This window comes from Geotrypetes seraphini, chromosome 7, assembly GCF_902459505.1.
Source record: "Geotrypetes seraphini chromosome 7, aGeoSer1.1, whole genome shotgun sequence".
NCBI lineage: Eukaryota > Metazoa > Chordata > Amphibia > Gymnophiona > Dermophiidae > Geotrypetes > Geotrypetes seraphini.
Genome location: NC_047090.1, coordinates 173,672,791 through 173,692,336, shown reverse-complemented (window position 1 = coordinate 173,692,336; position 19,546 = coordinate 173,672,791). Strand labels below are relative to the sequence as shown.

The following is a 19,546-nucleotide window of genomic DNA, read 5'->3' as shown; positions in this document are numbered from 1 at the left end:
TTATTTGCTCTAATTGTAATCAAGGGGGTAAACATATTCAGTAGAGTAAACCTGTCATCTGAACTGAAACAAATGATTAGTGATTGAGGTCAGAATAATACTTGACTCTTGCATAAGACGACTGGTATAGCAGGATTTGGGACATAACAAAAGAGAAGCATGAACAGAGAAGCATTTCAATGTGCTGTTCTTTGGAACTCCTGTAAATGAAAAATAAATGCATTATATTTCACAAGATAATACACTTTTAGTGTGCAGCTCATTGCACATGGGGACCAGGTTGTGCAAGGTAGCATGAACAAAAGGATGAAAACAGAGGCTTAATTCTGATAAGTTTAACATGACAGCATAAACATAAAAGAATAAGTAAAATAAAATGTACAGAAGCAAAAATATTGATAGAAAAATCCCCACAACACCTATCAATTTAAAAATAAAATTCAAGGTGCTGGCTGGTTTCCTTAATACAGATTTATCCAAATATTCTGATCATACATACTGATAAAAGGACAGAAAAAAAAAAATTAAAAACATATACAAAGTAACAAAAATCCATATAAGCAGCATTCAAATAAACTGAGGGCAGGCTATGTCCAGGAAATCATATCTAGATAGAAATTTCAAAACTGTGATTTATCTGCTGGCATTAATGTAATCTGATAAAGATCGGAATAAAAAGATCCCCAACAAAATTTTTTTTTAATGGTTATTTTATAACTCCTAGGCACAGAAAATACTTTCTGAAGGTCATTTTCAGAGGGCAGACTTCTTATAGAGAAAGTCAGGTTTGTTTGGAGATCTCCTGTCTCTGCCTACTGTTTCTTCCCTTTCCAGTTCTGTGTTTCTCTGTACTCCATGATCCAGTGGTTCATTTTCGGAAAGTCTCCTGGTAGACCTCTCCTCATGAATCTCAGAGCTATAGGCAGAGAGTGAAGGTCTGTTGGAGGTCAAATTATATGTTAGATCAGTTTCCATTTTCGTTTTACCTCTGATGGGATGGGGACCATTACCAGCATTCTCCTGAGCAGCCAGGGCCAAGTCCAAGCGTTGCGGAGGCTGTTCCAAGACATCAAGGTGTATTGGCTCATGCTTTTGTTTGTGTGGATGCCCATCTTGGGAAAGTATATATGCTCTTCTGGATTCCTCTTGCTTTTTAGGAGATACCTGGTTAGGTAGGTAGGAGGACTTTAAGCCACCTGGCAAAGGTTTACTGTGGCTATATAAGTCTGGGCCAAAGTATATGCCTTGTGAAGGCGAAGGAGTATGTCTGCTTGGTACTGGAGTAGATGGCCTGCAAGCAGCATTTGAGAAGTCATAGAAACCTGGATACTCCTGATGGCTCTCCTGTGCATCCATTTTTTGTTCAATAGTATGTTTTTTCCGAGAGCCATGCATGTGCCTGTTCTGAATGCATGCAATGTGCTGGGGAGGCCCTGGTACCATCTCTGAAACTGACTGGCTTAGTTTAGTTTCAACTGCAACTTCTGGAAGCCGCCTGTCCTTGAGAGACATGGTAGACACACCCATGGCAATGTCTGGCATGAGCTCATTCAGTACTGGCTCACCAGACTAAGAACATAAAGGAGAGAGAAAGAGAGCTATATTAAGGCTGGAAATCTCTAAGTGCTACAGGTTTACACACTACAGATACTGCAATCATTTCCTCATCTTCACTTGTTCTACAGGAGCCCTGTAGGGCAGCTCATTAAAGTAAAACAATGAAAGCACAGAGATACGTGCTAGAGAATGATACGGGGAAAAATTCTGTCCCCGTCACCGTCCCCAGACCACCATCCTCTGCACCACCCCGTCCCTGCTGGTCCTTTCACCGCCCCTTCCCTATCTCTGCCGTCCCCTTCACCGCTCCGTCACCGTCCCCGCTGTCTCTTTCACCGCCCCATCACCGTCCCTGTTTTCAGCGTCTTCTCCTCTCCATCACCAGCACCCTTCATGCGGTCCAGCAGCTCCCTCCCGTCGGCCAGCCGTGCATTTCTCTCCCTCCCTCCTTTTCCCTTACCTTTTCTTATTGAAACTGGGGATTTCTATAAGGCTACGATCTGTATTGCAGCCGGAGCCTTGAAGTCGCGTCGGGTTGCCTGCTAGAAAAGTCTCCTCCAATGCAACTGGAAACAGGAAGTTGCATCAGAGGAGACTTTTTCCAGCAGGCAACGCGACGCGACTACAAGACTCCGGCTGTAATACAGCTCGTAGCCTTATAGAAATTTCCAGTTTCATGAAGAAAAGGTAAGGGAAAAGGAGGGAGGGAGATGCATGGACGGCCGGCAGGAGAGAGTGGGCTGCTGGATCGAACGCTCGTTCACTACTTGTTCACCGCCCCATGCTACCATTCACCGCTCCACGGGGCGGTGAATGGCCTTGTTCCCGAACTCGCGGTGACCTTTTTTTTTGGTCACCGTTTTGGCGGGTTACCCACGGCTAGCCGCGGGTAACAACCACCATGTCATTCTCTAATACGTGCAATTAATGCTTTTCGCAAGTAAACCTGTTCCTAGTGGATTATAAACTCTAACCACAAACATACTACTACAACTACTATTTTTTGAGCAGTTCCAGATGTACGTAGCGCTGTACAGAGTCACAAAGTCTGTGCTTACAATTTCAACAATCCAGACAGACAAACAGGATGCCAGGGTAGGAGTTACAGTTAGAGGGGATTGCTAAACTGCTGGCTAGGGTGATGAGTGGAGGGTAGTAGGGTTATGAGTTGAAGGCTATTTCGAAAAGATGGGTTTTCAGCCTACTTTTGAATAAAGGAAAGGAAGGGGCATGGCAGACAGACTCAGGCAGTTTATTCCAGGAATACAGGGCAGCGAGCTGAAAGGAACAAAATCTGGAATTGGAGAAGAGTAGAGATAAAAACAATTTGTCTGAGAAATGGAGTTCTTGGAGAGGTGAATAAGGAGAGAAGAGAGGAGAGATACTGAGGGGCTGCAGAACGAACACCCTTGTAGGCTAGCAATAGGAGTTTGAACAAAATGCGAAGGTAGATTGGAAGCCAATGAAGTGATCTGAGGGGTGAGGTGAGTGTAATGAGGTTAGCAGAAGATAAATTTTGTACAGATTGAAAGGGGGGGGGGAGGCGATTCAGGAGACCTATTAGAAGTAGAATGTGGGCATTGTCTATTCAAATGAAACTGAATGCTGCCAAAACCAAATTGCTTTGGATTGGGCCAAAAATCTCCCTTCCTCTGTTACATTAAAAACAGGTATCGCATTACATATAGATTTTTTATCTAGAGTCCTGAGTGTCATCTTGGACTCATCATTTACATTTCATGAATAGATAAATTTCTTGACAAAAAAGTGTTTTTTTAGTCTGCGCATGTTGAGGAAGGTCAGATCACTATTCCATCAAGAACATTTCTCAGTATTGGTACAATCCACTGTGCTTTCTCAGCTAGATTATTGCAACTCAGTTTGTATGGGCATTAAGCAGAGCAGTCTAAAACGACTTCAGTTAATACAGAATACTGCAGCTAAGCTCATTTTTGGGAAACAAAAATATGATCATGTTTCCCCTTTTTTGATAAAGCTTCACTGGCTCCCAGTTCGCTTTAGGATCCAGTTTAAATGCGCATGCATAATCTTCAAGCTTCTCTATGGAATATTTAATCCTTTTGCCCCTTATGTTGGAATACCCTTAGACTTTGCCATTTGAGAATCACATAAAGATATAAGTTAGCCTTCCCTTCCTTTAAGGAAATTAAATCTGCTGGGAAGGTCAGACGATCTTTTGTTTTCAAGTTTGTAGAGATCTGGAATGAACTTCCTGACTCCATTAGGCTTTTAGGCCAGCTGCAATTATTTTGTAAATTCCTGAAAACTTTGTTGTTCTCGCAATTTTTAAATGGTTTAACTACAGCCTCAATAAAATGATAATATTATAGTTATTTTTCTTATGTTATTCTTATGTACTTTAGTTTTTAATTATATGTTTAGTTCTTCCTTCTCTTATGTTTTCTGCTATGTACTCTAGTCTTAATTATATGTGAACCGAGTTGAGCTCCATGAGAGGACCCAGTATATAAACCAAAGATTAGATTAGATTGCAGTAGTCTAAGCATAAGGTTATGAGAGTGTGGACAAAGGTCTGGGTAATGTGCTCAGAGAGGAAGGGTATGAATTTTGGTGATGATGTAGCGATAGGTTTTAGCAGTCTGTTAGATGTGGGTAAAAAATGAAAGGTTGGAATCAAAGACAACTCCAAGGTTATGAGCAGAGGAGACAAACAATAATTATTATTTACAGAGACAGAGAACAAAGAGAGAGGAGCAGAGGGTTTAGGAGGAAAGAGGAGAAATTCAGTCTTGGATGTGTTTGTTTCAGGTGGTGGCAGAACATCAAGGCAGCAATATCAGCCAGATAGGCTGAGGATATTTTCTTGGATTTTAGGTGAAATCTTGGGTGTAGAGAGGTAAATCTGGGAATAATTAGCATATAGGTGATACTGGAAGCCATGGGAGGAGATCAGGATACTGAAGGAAGATATTTAGAGAGAGAAGAGGTCCTAAGACCGAGCCCTGGGGTAGTGGAATAGCAGCAGAGGAGGACCCACCAGCGCATACACTAAAGGTACGATGGGAGAGGTAAGAGGCAAACCAGGAGATGACAGGTTTGTGGAATCCAAGCAAGGATAGCATATCAAGCAGTAAGCAGTGATTAACAGTATCAAAAGCAGCAGACAGCTCAAGAAGGATGAGTACAGAGGAAAGGCCTTTAGATATGGCCAGGAATAGGCCACTGAAACTTTGGAAAGGGCAGTCTCTGTGGAGTGTAGGGGGTGACAACCAGATTGTAGAGTCTGTTGAGATGAAAGGAAGTCAAGGCAGTGACAAAGGACAGCGTGATCAAGCAGCTTGGATAGGAACAGAAGAAGCGTGACAGGGCAATGGTTGAAGGGGCAGGTAGAGTCCAGTGAGGGTTTTTTGAGAAGCATCTTAACCACCGTATGTTTGAAGGCATCAGAAACAGTTACAGTGGAAATGGATAGGTTGAGGATACGACAGACAACAGGGATAACAGTATGTTAGATGGGGTCAAGAAGAAGGGTGGGAATAGGGTCAGAGGTGCATGTAGTAGGCTTGGCTGAAGACTGAAGTTGTACGGTTTCTTCCTCCATGATTTCAGAGAAGGAAGAAAAGTCAGCAGGAGTTGAGAGAGGGTCAGGAGGGTGGGACAGGGCAAGGGGGGGGTCCAGCATCCATGTCCCCCCACCCCACCCCCTTTCTTGCTGGCATCTCTTCCTCCCTTCCCACCCTCCTTTCTGGTCTGGGTCAATTTCTCCCCCCCTACTTATGGATCCAGCATCCATCTCCTCTCCCTCTCATTTTGCAGGTCCAGCATCCATGTCCCCTCCTCCCCCCCCACTGCGATCTATCATCCATGTTCTGCTGATTTGCCCTCTTTCATTCTCTGACTGCCCCCCCCCTCCTGCCATGGCATCTCCCTGCTGTCCTGCTCCTGAACCGACAGACCCTTCACTCTCCTACATGGCCTTTCCACTGCCGCATCAGAATTGACACAGTAGAAGAAAGGCCCTGGCAGAGATGGCCACAAGCAGCCTGTTTACAGTGTTGCCTCTGCTGATCAGCCACCGCTGCTGGTTTGGGAGGGACTGCGGGTAAGAATATCAGCTCCACATGGGGAGGGGGGCAATCGGAAGCCAGACCCTCATAAGAGAAGAAGGGGGGGGGGCTTGTTGAATCAGGATCAGGAGTGTGGGAGACATGTCTGGAGCAGCCCCTGATCTCCTTGGGCCTGAGGCGCATGCCTATTGGGCCTACCCTTTAATTCGGTCCTGCCAATGCTCTTAGAATTCCTATGAGCATTGGAGCATTTACCTTGCTGGCCCACAGTAGAAATTCTACCGTGGTTTTGTAAAAGGAGCCCTATGAAATCTAATTATTAAATGAATGATAAAATGCAATAAAATTTCTTGTATTCTGCAACTACTTTGTTAAAGATCTATGAAGGTTACAAAGAAAGAGCTAGGCAAGCCCAAGAATTATATAAATTAATACATAAAAATAAATTTATAGATCCATTACTTTTACTGCATATTTAAAAAAATAGCAGAGTTTCAAATATTTTTGAAATTCCATATAGTTAGTTAAAATTCTTGAGTCACAAGGAAGGCTATTCAAAATTTTGGCTGCCTGATAGATAAAATTATCAGAGCTCTCACCAAGCAGTAGTACCCCAAATCTATCTACATGTGGAATTAAAACCATAGAGCCCCTTTTATCAAGCTGCGGTAGAGCGTTTTAGCGTGGGCTAGCGAGGTATGCTTCGACCCTCATTCAATGCCTATGAGCATTGGAGAATTTACCTCGCTAGTCTGCGTTAAAATGTTCTACTGTGGCTTGATAAAAGAGGACCAAAGTGTTTACCTGTAAGATATTTTCCATAGACTGTAGGATTAATAAGGCACATGAGTAGGTGATGCCATCTTCAGGATGGAAGCAATGTTTCCTCTAAGGAGTGGCCAGGTGTATGCAAATTTTTTTAGTGAGCAACAAGTTCTAAAAAAACCAACACTGATCCCAGTATTAGCAATGCATTTCTGTATATAGCACGAAAACCCATCACACATTTGGTAATTGATTTAGTTTAATTAATGTTTAAAGTTTAATTTTAAGTCGGGCTGGGTCACTATTTTTGTGAGTGACCATGTAAAATATATGAGCGATTACTCGCACGCTCAGCTTAGAGCAGTGGTCTCAAACTCAAACCCTTTTCAGGGCCACATTTTGGATTTGTAGGTACTTGGAGGGCCACAGAAAAAATAGTTAATGTTTTATTAAAGAAATGACAACTTTGCATGAGGTAAAACTTATTATAGTTTATAAATCTTTCCTTAATTGCTTCTGATAATTTCAGCTATACACACTTTCATCAAAAAATATTCTCTTCTTCATTTTCAAACATTGCTTTTGTTGTCTTTCTGTTAATGTAATCAAAAAACATAAAAAAATAGATTCTGGGTGTTCAAAAAAATCAGATCTAGATATTACCTCCAGTTTCTATACATCCTCCTAAAAGATCTCTTATGTGATCTTGTCTTCTTTCACAATCCTATATCCAACTTTATCCCAGGACAAGCAGGCAGCATATTTTCACAGATGTTTGACATCATCCATGGAGCCTGGTACAGACAATGCTAAAGTGTGTTGTCCCTCTAAGCTAGTGGTCTCAAACTTGCAGCCCGCCAGGTACTATTTTGAGGCCCTCGATATTATAAAGAATGATTCTTTATGAAAAACTTGTGCCTTAAGTGTCCGGTGGTCACGTCTGTAACCGTCTTCAGCTTCACCTCCAGCATAAGATTACATACAAACGCACAAGCTGCACTGCCTCCAATGGTTACCTTACGTTCTGGAATGTTGCCCGCCTCACTGCTGTAACCTCACGCAAAAGCTTTCCTGCGTCAGTACGCGATTGTGAGGTGGAGTGGAGAGGACAATCGCGTACAGATGCAGGAAAAGTTTTGCGTGAGGTTACAGCAGTGAGGCAGGCAACATTCCAGAACGTAAGGTAACTATTGGAGGCAGTGCAGCTTGAACGTATGTACGTAATCTCGTGCTGGAGGTGAAGCTGAAGACGGTTACAGACATCACCACCGGACACTTAAGGCACAAGTTTTTCATAAAGAATCATTCTTTATAATATCGAGGGCCTCAAAATAGTACCTGGCGGGCTGCAAGTTTGAGACCACTAGCTTAGAGGGACAGCACACTTTAGCATTGTCTGTACCAGGCTCCATGGATGATGTCAAACATCTGTGAAAATATGCTGCCTGCTTGTCCTGGGATAAAGTTGGATATAGGATTGTGAAAGAAGACAAGATCACATAAGAGATCTTTTAGGAGGATGTATGGAAACTGAAGGTAATATCTAGATCTGATTTTTTTGAACACCCAGAATCTATTTTTTTATGTTTTTTGATTACATTAACAGAAAGACAACAAAAGCAATGTTTGAAAATGAAGAAGAGAATATTTTTTGATGAAAGTGTTGGGAAAGCTTTGTTTCAGTATCTGTTCTGCATAATGGAAAAAAAAAATAAAACTGAGGAGGCAGAAGAGCTCTGAGAGAGTTGTTTTGTTCTGGCACTTTCTGATAACATGACCTACTTATATGCCTGATTCAATCCAGTTTGTCAACAGAGAGCTATAAAATAGCAAAATGGAAAGCAAGCTTTAAAAAATATTTTGTTTATACATAACATTTCTTGTCAAAAGATATTTCTGTATAAAGAGAGAATAACAACAGGCTTACCACTTGCTGCTCAGCTGCCATGGCCGCTGCTGCCGCTGCTACGGTTTGCCTTCCCAGTCCTGTAATGCTAGTGCAATCAGGTGGTGCAGCTTTGGAACCTGGTAAGTAGACAGCCGGGGTGGCTTTAGGAGCTGCCTTGGAGTGGAACAGTGAATGGTTGCAGGGATAAGAAAAGGAACGTGAAGGATGTTGGTTGGGCATCCGCTGTTTCCAACCCACTTTGAACTGACTGTGCATTGGTGTAGCAGGTGGATGGTAAGGGGGTGGAGGAGGGGGCAATGGTGGGTGAAAGGCCACATAGTCTAGATCTGTAAACATGGTTTCTGCAGGAGTGCTGTTTACTCTACATCTTCCAGACTGTCTTATTGTCAACAAAGGGCTCTCATCCCCAAAGCGCTCATCGGGAAAGAACTTATGAGGATTCTGAAAGAGAAGCAAATTGGAGAAAAATTAGGAAACCACATCTAGTCTTCCTTTACAGAATTCTTGTTTTGGATTAGATATGTTGAAAAGTTGTGGGCTGTTTAACCTTTATCTGTCAGAGCAACACTAAGTGAAGACGGTATACATGGTATTAGTAAATGGGAAAGAATCAGGCTCAACAGTGATCTCCAAACACAGCCAAGTGGTAAAAGTGCTCTGGCAGACATGAAAAAATAGTAAGTCATAAACTACTGGCATCCTCTATGTAGATATGAAGAGGAATCTGACCCCTATATGCTGAATAAAATCTTTTGTTATTTTTCAGCTCTATCTTTTGTTATTTTTCAGCTCTAAGTTCTAATCATTTACCTCCATTTAACTGTGGATGACAAGTAGCACAGTTACACACCTGTAACAGTTGTTATCCAGGGACAGCAGGCAGATATTCTCACAGATGGGTGACGTCATCCAAGGAGCCTGGTATGGACAGTCTAAAAGTGTGGTATCACTAACTGTTCAAAAGTCTCGAGATGTCCTATACCGCGCATGTGCAAGTGCCTTCCTGCCCGTCAGCTTGTGGTACGACCAGTTCAATAAAGAAGCTAAGAAGCCAACTATGGGGAGGTGGGAGGGTTGTGAGCAATGTTCCCTCTAATTTTTCATAGGTTGTGTGCACAAAAAATTTCATCTGTGCGCATTTTAAAGAAAAACTAAATTTGTGTGCGCTATAAAAATGATTGACAGAGGGCCCGGAGTTCAGTTATAGGCATTTATGGGCAGGTCTTTGAGTTTAGTCTGAATTAACGAAAACACAATCTAATTTTAGTTACACTTTATGTTAGTTACACTTTATGTAACATAAAGTCTAATTTCAATAAACAAATTATGTTTCATTAAAATGTTTCATTGAGCGCTACCTATAAATAAGGTATCATTGTATTTATACTTAAAATTTAGAAAATAACAGCAATTTAGTTTTCAAAGTTTTTCCCTGCTATCTTTCATATTTATCCAGTCCGAATAAATTCTGTCAAGATCTATTGAGCCTCCATCTTGAAGGTGATTCTTAACACGCATCAGCATTTACAAATGCTCTAAATGTAAACGATTCCTTTGTTTAGTCTTCAAATTGTTTCTTAGACTAAAACCACACTCACAATCTGAACTAGATGCTAAGAATGTGGCACCAATGTCCATCAATTTTGCTAAATCTGCAAATTGATCATTCTGAAATGAAAATTTCGTCATATCTGGAAAGCTGTTTATCAGATTGCTTTTGATTTTTTCTGCAACAAGGGATTTAAAGTCATTGTATTACTGAATAAGAACACTTTCCTCCGGAAGAAATTGTTTTTACTTTAAACAAAGAGATCTGATATGTCCATTTCCGAAGTCAAAGTCGCACTGTGATATTGCTGTACAGTCAAAAGCAGACCATTCCTCAACTTCATTTTCAGGAAATCTTTCACCCAGATGCAAACATAGGATGTTGATGAAGGTTAATATGGAATTAGTATCCACTGAAACTTTTTCTCCAGACCTCATCCTGTTGTCAAGAAGACTGTTGACTATTACTACACTTAACCTTGTCGCCTAAGTATTGCATTCGAAGTTTGTTCAATTTACCCTGTGCAAGATGATAAGCTTCCAATGGTGTCAGACCACGTTTTTGAAATGCCATGGTTAAGGAAGCCAGTTCTGATAAGACATCATTCAAAACTTCAAGTGTAATATGAAATTGATCACTGTTCAGCTTCTTATAGCAGTACTTTGCAATATGATCATTATCTCTGTCTTCTTCAAAATATTTTAACAGGGGATCATAATTTCGAATAATTGCTTTAAGTGCAAAGTGTCTAGATAACCAGCGCACATTCAGAGGTCTGAAAGCAATTGATTCACATTCAGATGCATCTGCTATTTCTTGAAATTTGCATCGTTTAGTAGAAGACCGACAGAACACCATGTACACAGTTCTCATTACAGTTTCTACTTCTTTCATTAATTTTACTTCTTTCCATGAATCAGAAAGTCTCAAATCTTCCCGATGTGCAACACAATGTTGCTGCACTAAATGTGGAATGTCTTTTCTCAGCTGTGCTGCAACACCATCTATTTTGTCCAACATAACAGAGGCACCATCAGAGGTGAACATAACCATTTTATTCAGGTCAAGTTCATGTTTCCTATAGAATTCCCTAATTGCTGTTACTATTGATGTAGCATCACATGCTTCCAACTGTAGCATCCCACCAAATGATGTCCTATACTCATTTGAATGACTGGCTGATACTTAAAGTAGAGTATTAAGTACTTGTTGACAGAAATGTCTGTGCTTTCATCAACAGTTAACGTATGATACGTTGCTAATTTAATGTCTGCCATATGATCATCTTGCACGATGCCACTGATAATTCCAAGAAATTCAAACACATAGTTTTTGCTTCTCCAGCTATAAGGTATACTAACATGTGCTCATTGATATCTTGAACGGAGAGCATTGAGATATTCATCTTAATGGTCAGCACAACACTGTCGACAAGAACCTTAATTTCATCAGGACTGGAACGCTTCCGTTCATTACTAATTTGCCCGTTTTCTTTTTTGGTTGGGTTTTCAAGCAACATGTTAACCAGTCCCCCTCTTAAATTCAGATTTTTACTTCTAAGTTTCCTAATACTGTCGGTATGAGATTTACTTGATAGATGGCGTTTCAGAAAGTCCAGTTTCCAAACATCATCCCATATTTTTCCAGTAGAGAATTTTCCAGTTGCTTTGGCATCTTGACAACAACAACACACAACTCCATCGTCTTCGTCATAGGTAAATATTTCACACAGTCGAACACGCATTGTATTTCGAGATTCCGGTGTCTCCATTTCAACAATTTCTTCAAGCCATTCAGACCTAAAAGCTGTTGCAGCTCTCTTGCGTTTTACACTTTTCACCATTTGCGGTTTAGACATTTTAAGAGTTATATCTGATTGCAATTTAATAAACGAATAGTTATATAACCGCAGTACCACGCTGCACACTACGATTCCACGAAATAAACAATATGGCGGAACTTCAGGAAGTCAAAGAATCGGAAGTGTTTCATATCCTATGGGCCATAGGCTATGGCCCTATGAGGCACTTGACGTGTCAAGTTCAACTGCCAAAGATAACGGAATTACGTGAATGACTTAAAATTTATATTATAACGCTTAAATGTGATAAATGGGAAATCAGAACAGCTGGTCTTCTGCAACATTTCATTTTAGCAGTGAAAATCATTTTAGGCAAAAATTTATTTTTTTGTGCGCGCTATTTTAATTTGTGTGCACGGGTTCGTCAAGTTGTGTGCGCGCGCACAGGCGCACAGCTTAGAGGGAACATTGGTTGTGAGAATATCTGCCTATTGTCCCTGGATAACACCTGTTACAGGTAAGTAACTGTGCTTTATCCCAGGACAAGCAGGCAGCATATTCTCACAGATGGGACTTCCCAGCTATGACAAATAGGATGGAGGGAGTTGGCAATGAAATATAAAATAAGGTATTTGTTTTTGTTTTTTTTTTTTAAAGAATGTATGCCAAGAGTTTTCCATTCAGGGAACCCCTCCTGAATAGCCTGCTTCAGTTGCAAACATCTAAAGCTTTGTGATTTATTAAGACCATATATACGGATTTTAGGTGATGTTATTTTAAATGGTAAACTGCTTGATTTTTCACAGTTGCAACATAAATATGGTCTTAACAAATCACAAAGTTTTAAATGGTTGCAACTGAAGCAGGCTATTCAGGAGGGGTTCCCTGAATGGAAAAATCTTAATAATCAGTATAGTCTGGAGTTCTTATGCTTTCAGGCAGATTTCTTGGGACACCAGGCCGCACAATGGTATAAATTGATATCTGGATATATGAATAAAAAACCAAAGACTGGTCTTAGAGACATTTGGAGCATTGAGATTAAGCATCAAATTTCTGCATCTCAATGGCCACAAATTTGGTCTTGGAGAATGAGATGTACAGTGTCTGCATCTATGAGACAAACTTGGTTCTTTTTGTTACATAGAGCATTTTGGACCCCAGCTCGATTACAAAAGTTGGATAGCTCTAAGTCTAATAGATGCTGGCATTGTAATCTGGAAGCAGGGACTCTGGATCATTTAATATTCTATTGTCCCTGTCTCAAATTAATTGTTTATTAGAAAACCATGTAGCAGTATCATATGATACAATTCTATTTGGTACATCAATGAGAATATAAAGTCAAATTTCATCAAGCAACAGTAAACTTTTATTGATTATGACAGGAGTCGCCATACAACATATCACCAATAATTGGAAGAATTATAGTAGACTTAACTATACTTTCTGGTTGAATTTGTTGTGCCATATATACAAAATGGAAAGAACAACTGCCATACAAAAAGGAATTATAATAATTTTCAAAAGATATGGGGGCCATTGACAACATACTGCAATGATTAGACGCCATTTTCCATTGAAAGTTCATTTATAATATGGGGGAGGGGGTGGTATAAAGTTCCATTTAAGGTTTTATCATTAGATAAGAATGTAATATTTATATGAAATTTAGGATTAAAATATTTGTGGGTAGGGTGGGTGGAGAGGGAATAAATTTGTGTATTTCAGATAATAAGAGAAGGAATTTCAAGTGATGTTCTTATTTTAAATGTTGTAATATTGTGTACTTGATGTAAGATGAAAAATGAATAAAGACTTTGGAAAAAAAAAAAAAAAAGACCATATTTATGTTGCAACTGTGAAAAGTCAAGCAGTTTACCATTTGAAATAACATCGCCCAAAATCTGTATACCTGCTATCATCCAATGCTTCCAGATGACCTTAAATCCACCAATTTTAATCTTGGAGTTTAACCATATAGTCTGATTTGTTGATTTATAGATTGGAATAGATGTTAAATTACTAACATATCACAGAGTTTTCCATGTATCCATAAATATTCTGTTTTCTTTATACAATCTAAGCATTTTAATACTAAGAAACTGTTTTATTTTACTTTTGTGATTATGATAAACCTACCGAGGGCCTCAAAATAGTACCTGGCGGGCCACATGTGGCCCCTGGGCCACGGGTTTGAGACCACTGATCTATACCCTTCTATCCCCTTTTCCTTTAGGAAATTATCCAATCCCTTCTTGAACCTCATCAAAATCTAGAGCATCGAGCAATGCTGCTCGTGGGATAGGGTCAGACTAGATCAGAGGTAGGGAACTCCGGTCCTCGAGAGCCGTATTCCAGTCGGGTTTTCAGGATTTCCCCAATGAATATGCATTGAAAGCAGTGCATGCAAATAGATCTCATGCATATTCATTGGGGAAATCCTGAAAACCTGACTGGAATACGGCTCTTGAGGACCGGAGTTCCCTACCCCTGCTCTAGATTGACTGGGAGAGCTTGATCCATCTGTTTAATGAAGGTCAGAAAAGTTAAATTCTCTGGTGGAGATCTCCATCTGGGTGGTGGAGAAAAGGAGTCTGAAGGAATCCCATAAGAATCTGGGGCAGATAACTGGTTCAGACCCAGTATGCAATGACAGATGTGATTCCTTAGAGATATGCATGGAGTGGAAGGAGTCTGGTGCTGTGAAACATGGTGCTAGGGAGGTAAAATTCCTAGATGTCATAAATGACTGCTTCTTGGAGCAACTGGTCCAGGAACCGACAAGAGGGGTTTAGATTTGGTCCTTTGTGGAATGCAAGGCATAGTACAGGAGTTAACTGTGTTGGTCCACTGGAAAACAGTGATCATAATGTGATCAAATTTGAGCTGATACCAGGAGTGACATCTCAAAAGATCTACTTGTAGAGGTGTTTAATTTTCGAAAGGGTGACTATGATAAAATGAGGAAAATAGTTAAAAAGAAGCTAAAAGGATCAGTTGCAAAGGTTAGGACTGTAAACCAGGCATGGATGTTATTTAAAAATACCATCATGGAAGCCCAGACCAGATATATTCCATGTATCAGCAAAGGTGGAAAGAAGAGGAAATGAGAGCGGGCGTGGTTAAAAAGTGAAGTGAATGAGGCTATTAAAGCCAAAAAATATCCTTTAAAGAATGGGAAAAGGATACAAAAGAAGAAACACAAGCACTGGCAAGTTAGATTCAAAGCAATGATAAAGACAGTTAAGAAAAACATGAAGAGAAACTTGCAAAAGAGGAAAAAACTCAATTTTTTTTAGGTACATCAGAAGCAGAAAACCTGTGAGGGAATCTGTGGGATCACTGGATGATCAAGGAGCGCTCAGGAAGACCCACCCCTCCGCCGCAACCTGAAGTCCCCCAGAGCTCTCTTACTTTAATGTAGCACCGGCATGTCGGCCTCCTCTTCTGTGCTGGCTTTGAGCATGTGCGCATGCTCAAGGCCTGCGAGTTCACGTTCTCTCCAAGAATCTTGGAGAGAACGTGAACTCGCAGGCCTTGAGCATGCACACATGCTCAAAGCCAGCACAGAAGAGGAGGCCGACATGCCGGTGCTACATTAAAGTAAGAAGAGGGCTCTGGGGGACTTCAGGTTGCGGCGGGGGGGGGGGGGGTGCCCGATGGCGGCGGGGGGGGGGGTGCCCTATGGCGGGGGGAGGGTGTCGGATCGTGGGGCCTTTGGGGGGAGTTCTCGTTGGGGGGGGGGAGCAGCGCTGCTGGCCTCGGTGGGGGGGTGGGAACCTATCAAAGCAAGTTTCCATTATTTCCTATGGGGACACTCGCTTTGATAAACGAGCATTTTGGATTACAAGCATGCTCCTGGAACGGATTATGCTCGTAATCCAAGGTACCACTGTATATTATATGATATATATATAACTACATATGAATTAGTAGGGTTGGGAGGGAGGGTTTAAATATTATAATTTAAGTTAAAAATGATAGATAATCAAGTGATATTGTATAAAGTTCAAATGTTATTTTCTGATACACTTGTTGTAAGATGTAAAATGAATAAAGATTTTTTTTTAAGAAAGAAAAATATAGTGATGCTAGAAAAGATTCAAAGAAGAACGACCAAGATGATAAAGAGGATGGAACTCCTCGCGTATGTTAAAGATACACAGGAATTCATACTTTAGCTTTTGATTCCCACTTCTCATGAAACTGCAAAAGGGTATCACTTTAAGATCTTGAACTCCTTTCCTTCTGCAGCTCTCTCGTAAGCTGGTACCAAAGCAATCAAACTCCACTGAAACAGAAGAAAAGAGGAGGGGCATGGAGAACTTTCCCGGCAACAAATATATTCTAATCTGCTCTGAAACATAGGAAATAGAACAATGATCAATAAACATTTAATAAGCAACAGTGAACAATAAATCACACACATGAGTAGCTAAGAGCCAACCTGCTAAGTACAACTAGTAGAGGCTAGAGAACCCTCTAAAGGAAAAGAGGGTAAAAAGATTCCTGTTCCTGTAACGTCATCTCTACTTTATCTTAGGAACTGTAGAAGAGGTCCCGAGACGGATACTGGCAACATCCAAGGCAGAAATCAGGTGAATCAAAAGTCCGCACAAGGAGGGCAGTAGACTCCTGTGTATCAACAGAATGCAGATTATCAAGGTATCAAGGTCTGTCATTCTGTTACATATACACAGGAGTCTGTACTTTAGCTGACATGCCAAAGCAGTGTCAGATGTCTAGGGAGGGACAGATGAGCCTGCCCACAGAGCAGAGGACCCAAAAGTGGCATCATTTCGAGTTGCCACATCCACTCTGTAGAACTTTGTAAAGGTGTGAAGAGTAGCCTAAGAAGCTGTTCTACAGATTTCATCAGGCAAGACAGCCTAGGACTCTGCCCAGGAAGTTGAACACCTCTTGTTGAATGTGCTGCAATAGAGATAGGGGGCTGTTTCCCACAGGCATGTAGGAAGAAGAAATTGTTGTGCGGGATCCATCTGGCAATAGAAGCTTTGGAAGCTGGCTTGCATGTATCAAGTGACTGGTCAGAACAAAAACATGATCAGAAAGCCTGGAGTCATTAGCCCTTTTCAGGTAGATAAGCAGGGTTCTATACACATCCAGCTTGAGCAAAGGTTTGTCCTATTTAGCAGAACCTGTAGGATGCAAGGCGGGTAAACAAAGTTCCTGACTGATGGAAGGAAACTACCTTTGGAAGGCTTGCAAGAAGGCAAGGATCACTGGAACGGGAGCCCTCTCCAGCTCCACCTACTCCTTGGCGCACCATAACTGGCAGGTCTTAGCCTAAGCCGCAACTGTTGCAGGCTTCTTTGCTCTAAGGAGAGTCGTAACCACAACCTCCAAGTAACCCTTCTGAATCAAGGTTGCGTGCTCAAGAGCCATGCCATAAGACCAAAGTGTTCCAGTTTCTCCATTGGAACTGGGCCTTGACTGAGAAGCCCCAGATGAACTGGCAGTTTCAGGAACTTGCTTCTCTTTAGATGCACAAGATTCACATACCAAGGCCTGCAGGCCAGTCCGGGGCCACCAAAATCATCAGCCCCTGATGGTTTATTAGTCTGCAGATGATCCAACTCACCATGACCCAGGGCAGAAATACATAGAGGAGCTGCTCTGTGGGCCAAGGCTGAACTAGGGCATCTATCCCTGCGCTTTTCCACTTGGCTCTTCAACTGTTTTAGTGGACTGCCTTTACATTCTTAGCTGTGGCCGTAAGATCTATGTACAGTCTGCCCCAAGTCTGAACAATAAGGGAAAATACCCTCTGGGACAGTGACTACTGTCTAAGATCCAGTCTGTCTGCTGAGAAAGTTGGTCTGGACATTCTTTACCCCTGTCACATTGGCAGCTGAGAGAGCCTGCAAGTGAAGTTCTGCCCAATGAAACAATATTCATGCCTCCAAGCGAAGAGAAGCGCTTCTGGTGCCTCCCTGTCTATTCGCATAAGCCACCGCAGTGGCGGCATCTGAAAATATCCCGACAGCTTTCTCTGTCAGGAAAGATTGCAACTCCAGCAAGGCCAATCGAATGGCTCTCAATTCCAGATGATTTATGGACCACTTATTTTCTGATGGAGACCACCTGCCCTGGAAAGGGCAACCGCTCAAGAGAGCCCCTCCCCCTCAAGCTGCTGAGTCATGAGGGTCACCACGTCGATTCTGAGAGGCATATTCTTCGCCAAAGCCTCCCCCTGGAGCCACCAATGTAGGCTGTGCTTTGCCTTTGCGGTCCAGGGGAGCTGCATCTGCAGGGAATGACTTTGCGAAGACCATCTGGACAAAAGGGAGTAAATGGAGAGGGCGCATATGATATCTCACTCAGGGAACCATTTCCAAGAAGGTCCCCATCGAAACCAGTAGCTGCAGATAATGCTTCCTGAGCCTCTGTTTTCATGGCTTGGGAAGAAAAACACGGCCCTGTGCCATGTCAAAGTGGATTCACAGATATTCCAATCACTGGGTCAGCTGCAGCTGACTTTTCTGGAAGTTGACTATCCAGTCCAAGTTCTGTGAGAGACTCACCACCTGCTGAATCGCGCGCTCACTATCCTGCAGAAAAGGGGCCCTGATCAGCCAATCGTCTAAGTAAGGATGCAGCTGAATCACCATCCTGCACAGGTAGGTTGCTAAAATCACCATCACTTTGGTAAAGGTATGGGGAGCCATGGCTAAACCGAAAGGGAGCACCACAAACTGGACGTGTCGCTGCAGAATGTGAAATCTCAGATATCAACTGTGGTCCGGAAAGATGGGGATGTGAAGATACACCTCCGTTAAATCCAGAGAGGCAAGGAATTCTCCCAGACCCACCACCGTTAAAACAGAACAGAGCGTCTCTATGTGAAAATGAGGAATTTTTAGGGTCTCGTTTACAGACTTCAAATCTAAAATGGGCTTCCAATCTTCTGTGTCTTTCTTGGGTACTATGATGTATAAAGAGTATCTGCCTGAGCCCAATTCTACTTTGGGAACTGGTCCTATGGAATGAATATCTAAGAGTCATTGCACTACTGTATAGCTCAAGACTCTGGCCTCCTTCTCCAGCTGATGAGTCGAGGAACAGATCCAGAGGGGGGCTGAGAAAACTCGATATTGTGCCCCTCCTGAATAATGTCCAGAACCCAGCAGTTGAATGAAATCCGTTTCCATTCCTCCCAGAATGATGACAGCTGCCCTCCGATAAGAGAAGCGGCGAACATTGTCTTGGCATCATTGTTGCTTCTTGGAGGACGAGCCACTGTGGGAGTCTGCAAGCTGCTGTAACTGCCAAATTTCTGTCTAGACCTCTAAAGGGTCCCTGAGAACAATAACCAGAGGAAAAATGGTGGGATCTCCAAGAGGCACAAAAATTGCCTCTTATGACCATGGCAGATCAATGGCTCTTACTATCTGGGAGGGATATGGGATGGCGATCTGGCACACTGGTCATGAGGTCTAGCCCTTTACCAATCAGCATCTGTCCCTTGAAAGGTAATCTGCTCAGAGTGGCCTTGGAGGCTGAGTCACTCACCCATTGTCTGATCCAGAGCATCCAGTGGGCAGAAATAGAGTAAGTCGAAATCTTACTCAGGACTCTGATGTCATAAAGAACATCGGCCACATAATCCACTCCCTCCTTAAACATGTGGGGACAGGTCCCCAAGCTCCGAAGGACTAGTCTACAATCTGATATGGAAGGCCTGTGCCAAGAAGGAGGCAGCTGTTTCAGCTTTGATACCTAAAGCCAGCATTTCAAATTCTCTTTTAAGGATTACATCCACCTTCCAGTCTTGTGCGTCTTTTAGCATCATTCCATTTTCACTAGGAAGGGAGGTTAAATTGGTCACTAGCACTACTGGAGAGTCCACCTTTGGCTGAACAAACAGTTGTTGGAAGTCCGGAGCCATGGGA

General features: G+C 42.0%; 1 protein-coding gene across 3 annotated transcripts in view; it reads right to left on the bottom strand.

Annotated features, from left to right (window-relative positions):
- Positions 1 to 280: 280 nt before the first annotated feature.
- Positions 281 to 19,546, bottom strand: part of BTBD7 (BTB domain containing 7) — a 151,347-nt gene continuing 132,081 nt past the window's right edge. For all 3 annotated transcript variants that reach the window (XM_033951770.1, XM_033951771.1, XM_033951772.1), the window contains exons 10-11: positions 8,299 to 8,721; positions 281 to 1,569 (exon numbers count right to left, since the gene is read on the bottom strand). In XM_033951770.1, coding sequence (XP_033807661.1) covers positions 754 to 1,569; positions 8,299 to 8,721 — 1,239 coding nt within the window. In that variant the 3' untranslated portion in view covers positions 281 to 753. The remainder of the gene's footprint in view (positions 1,570 to 8,298; positions 8,722 to 19,546) is intronic.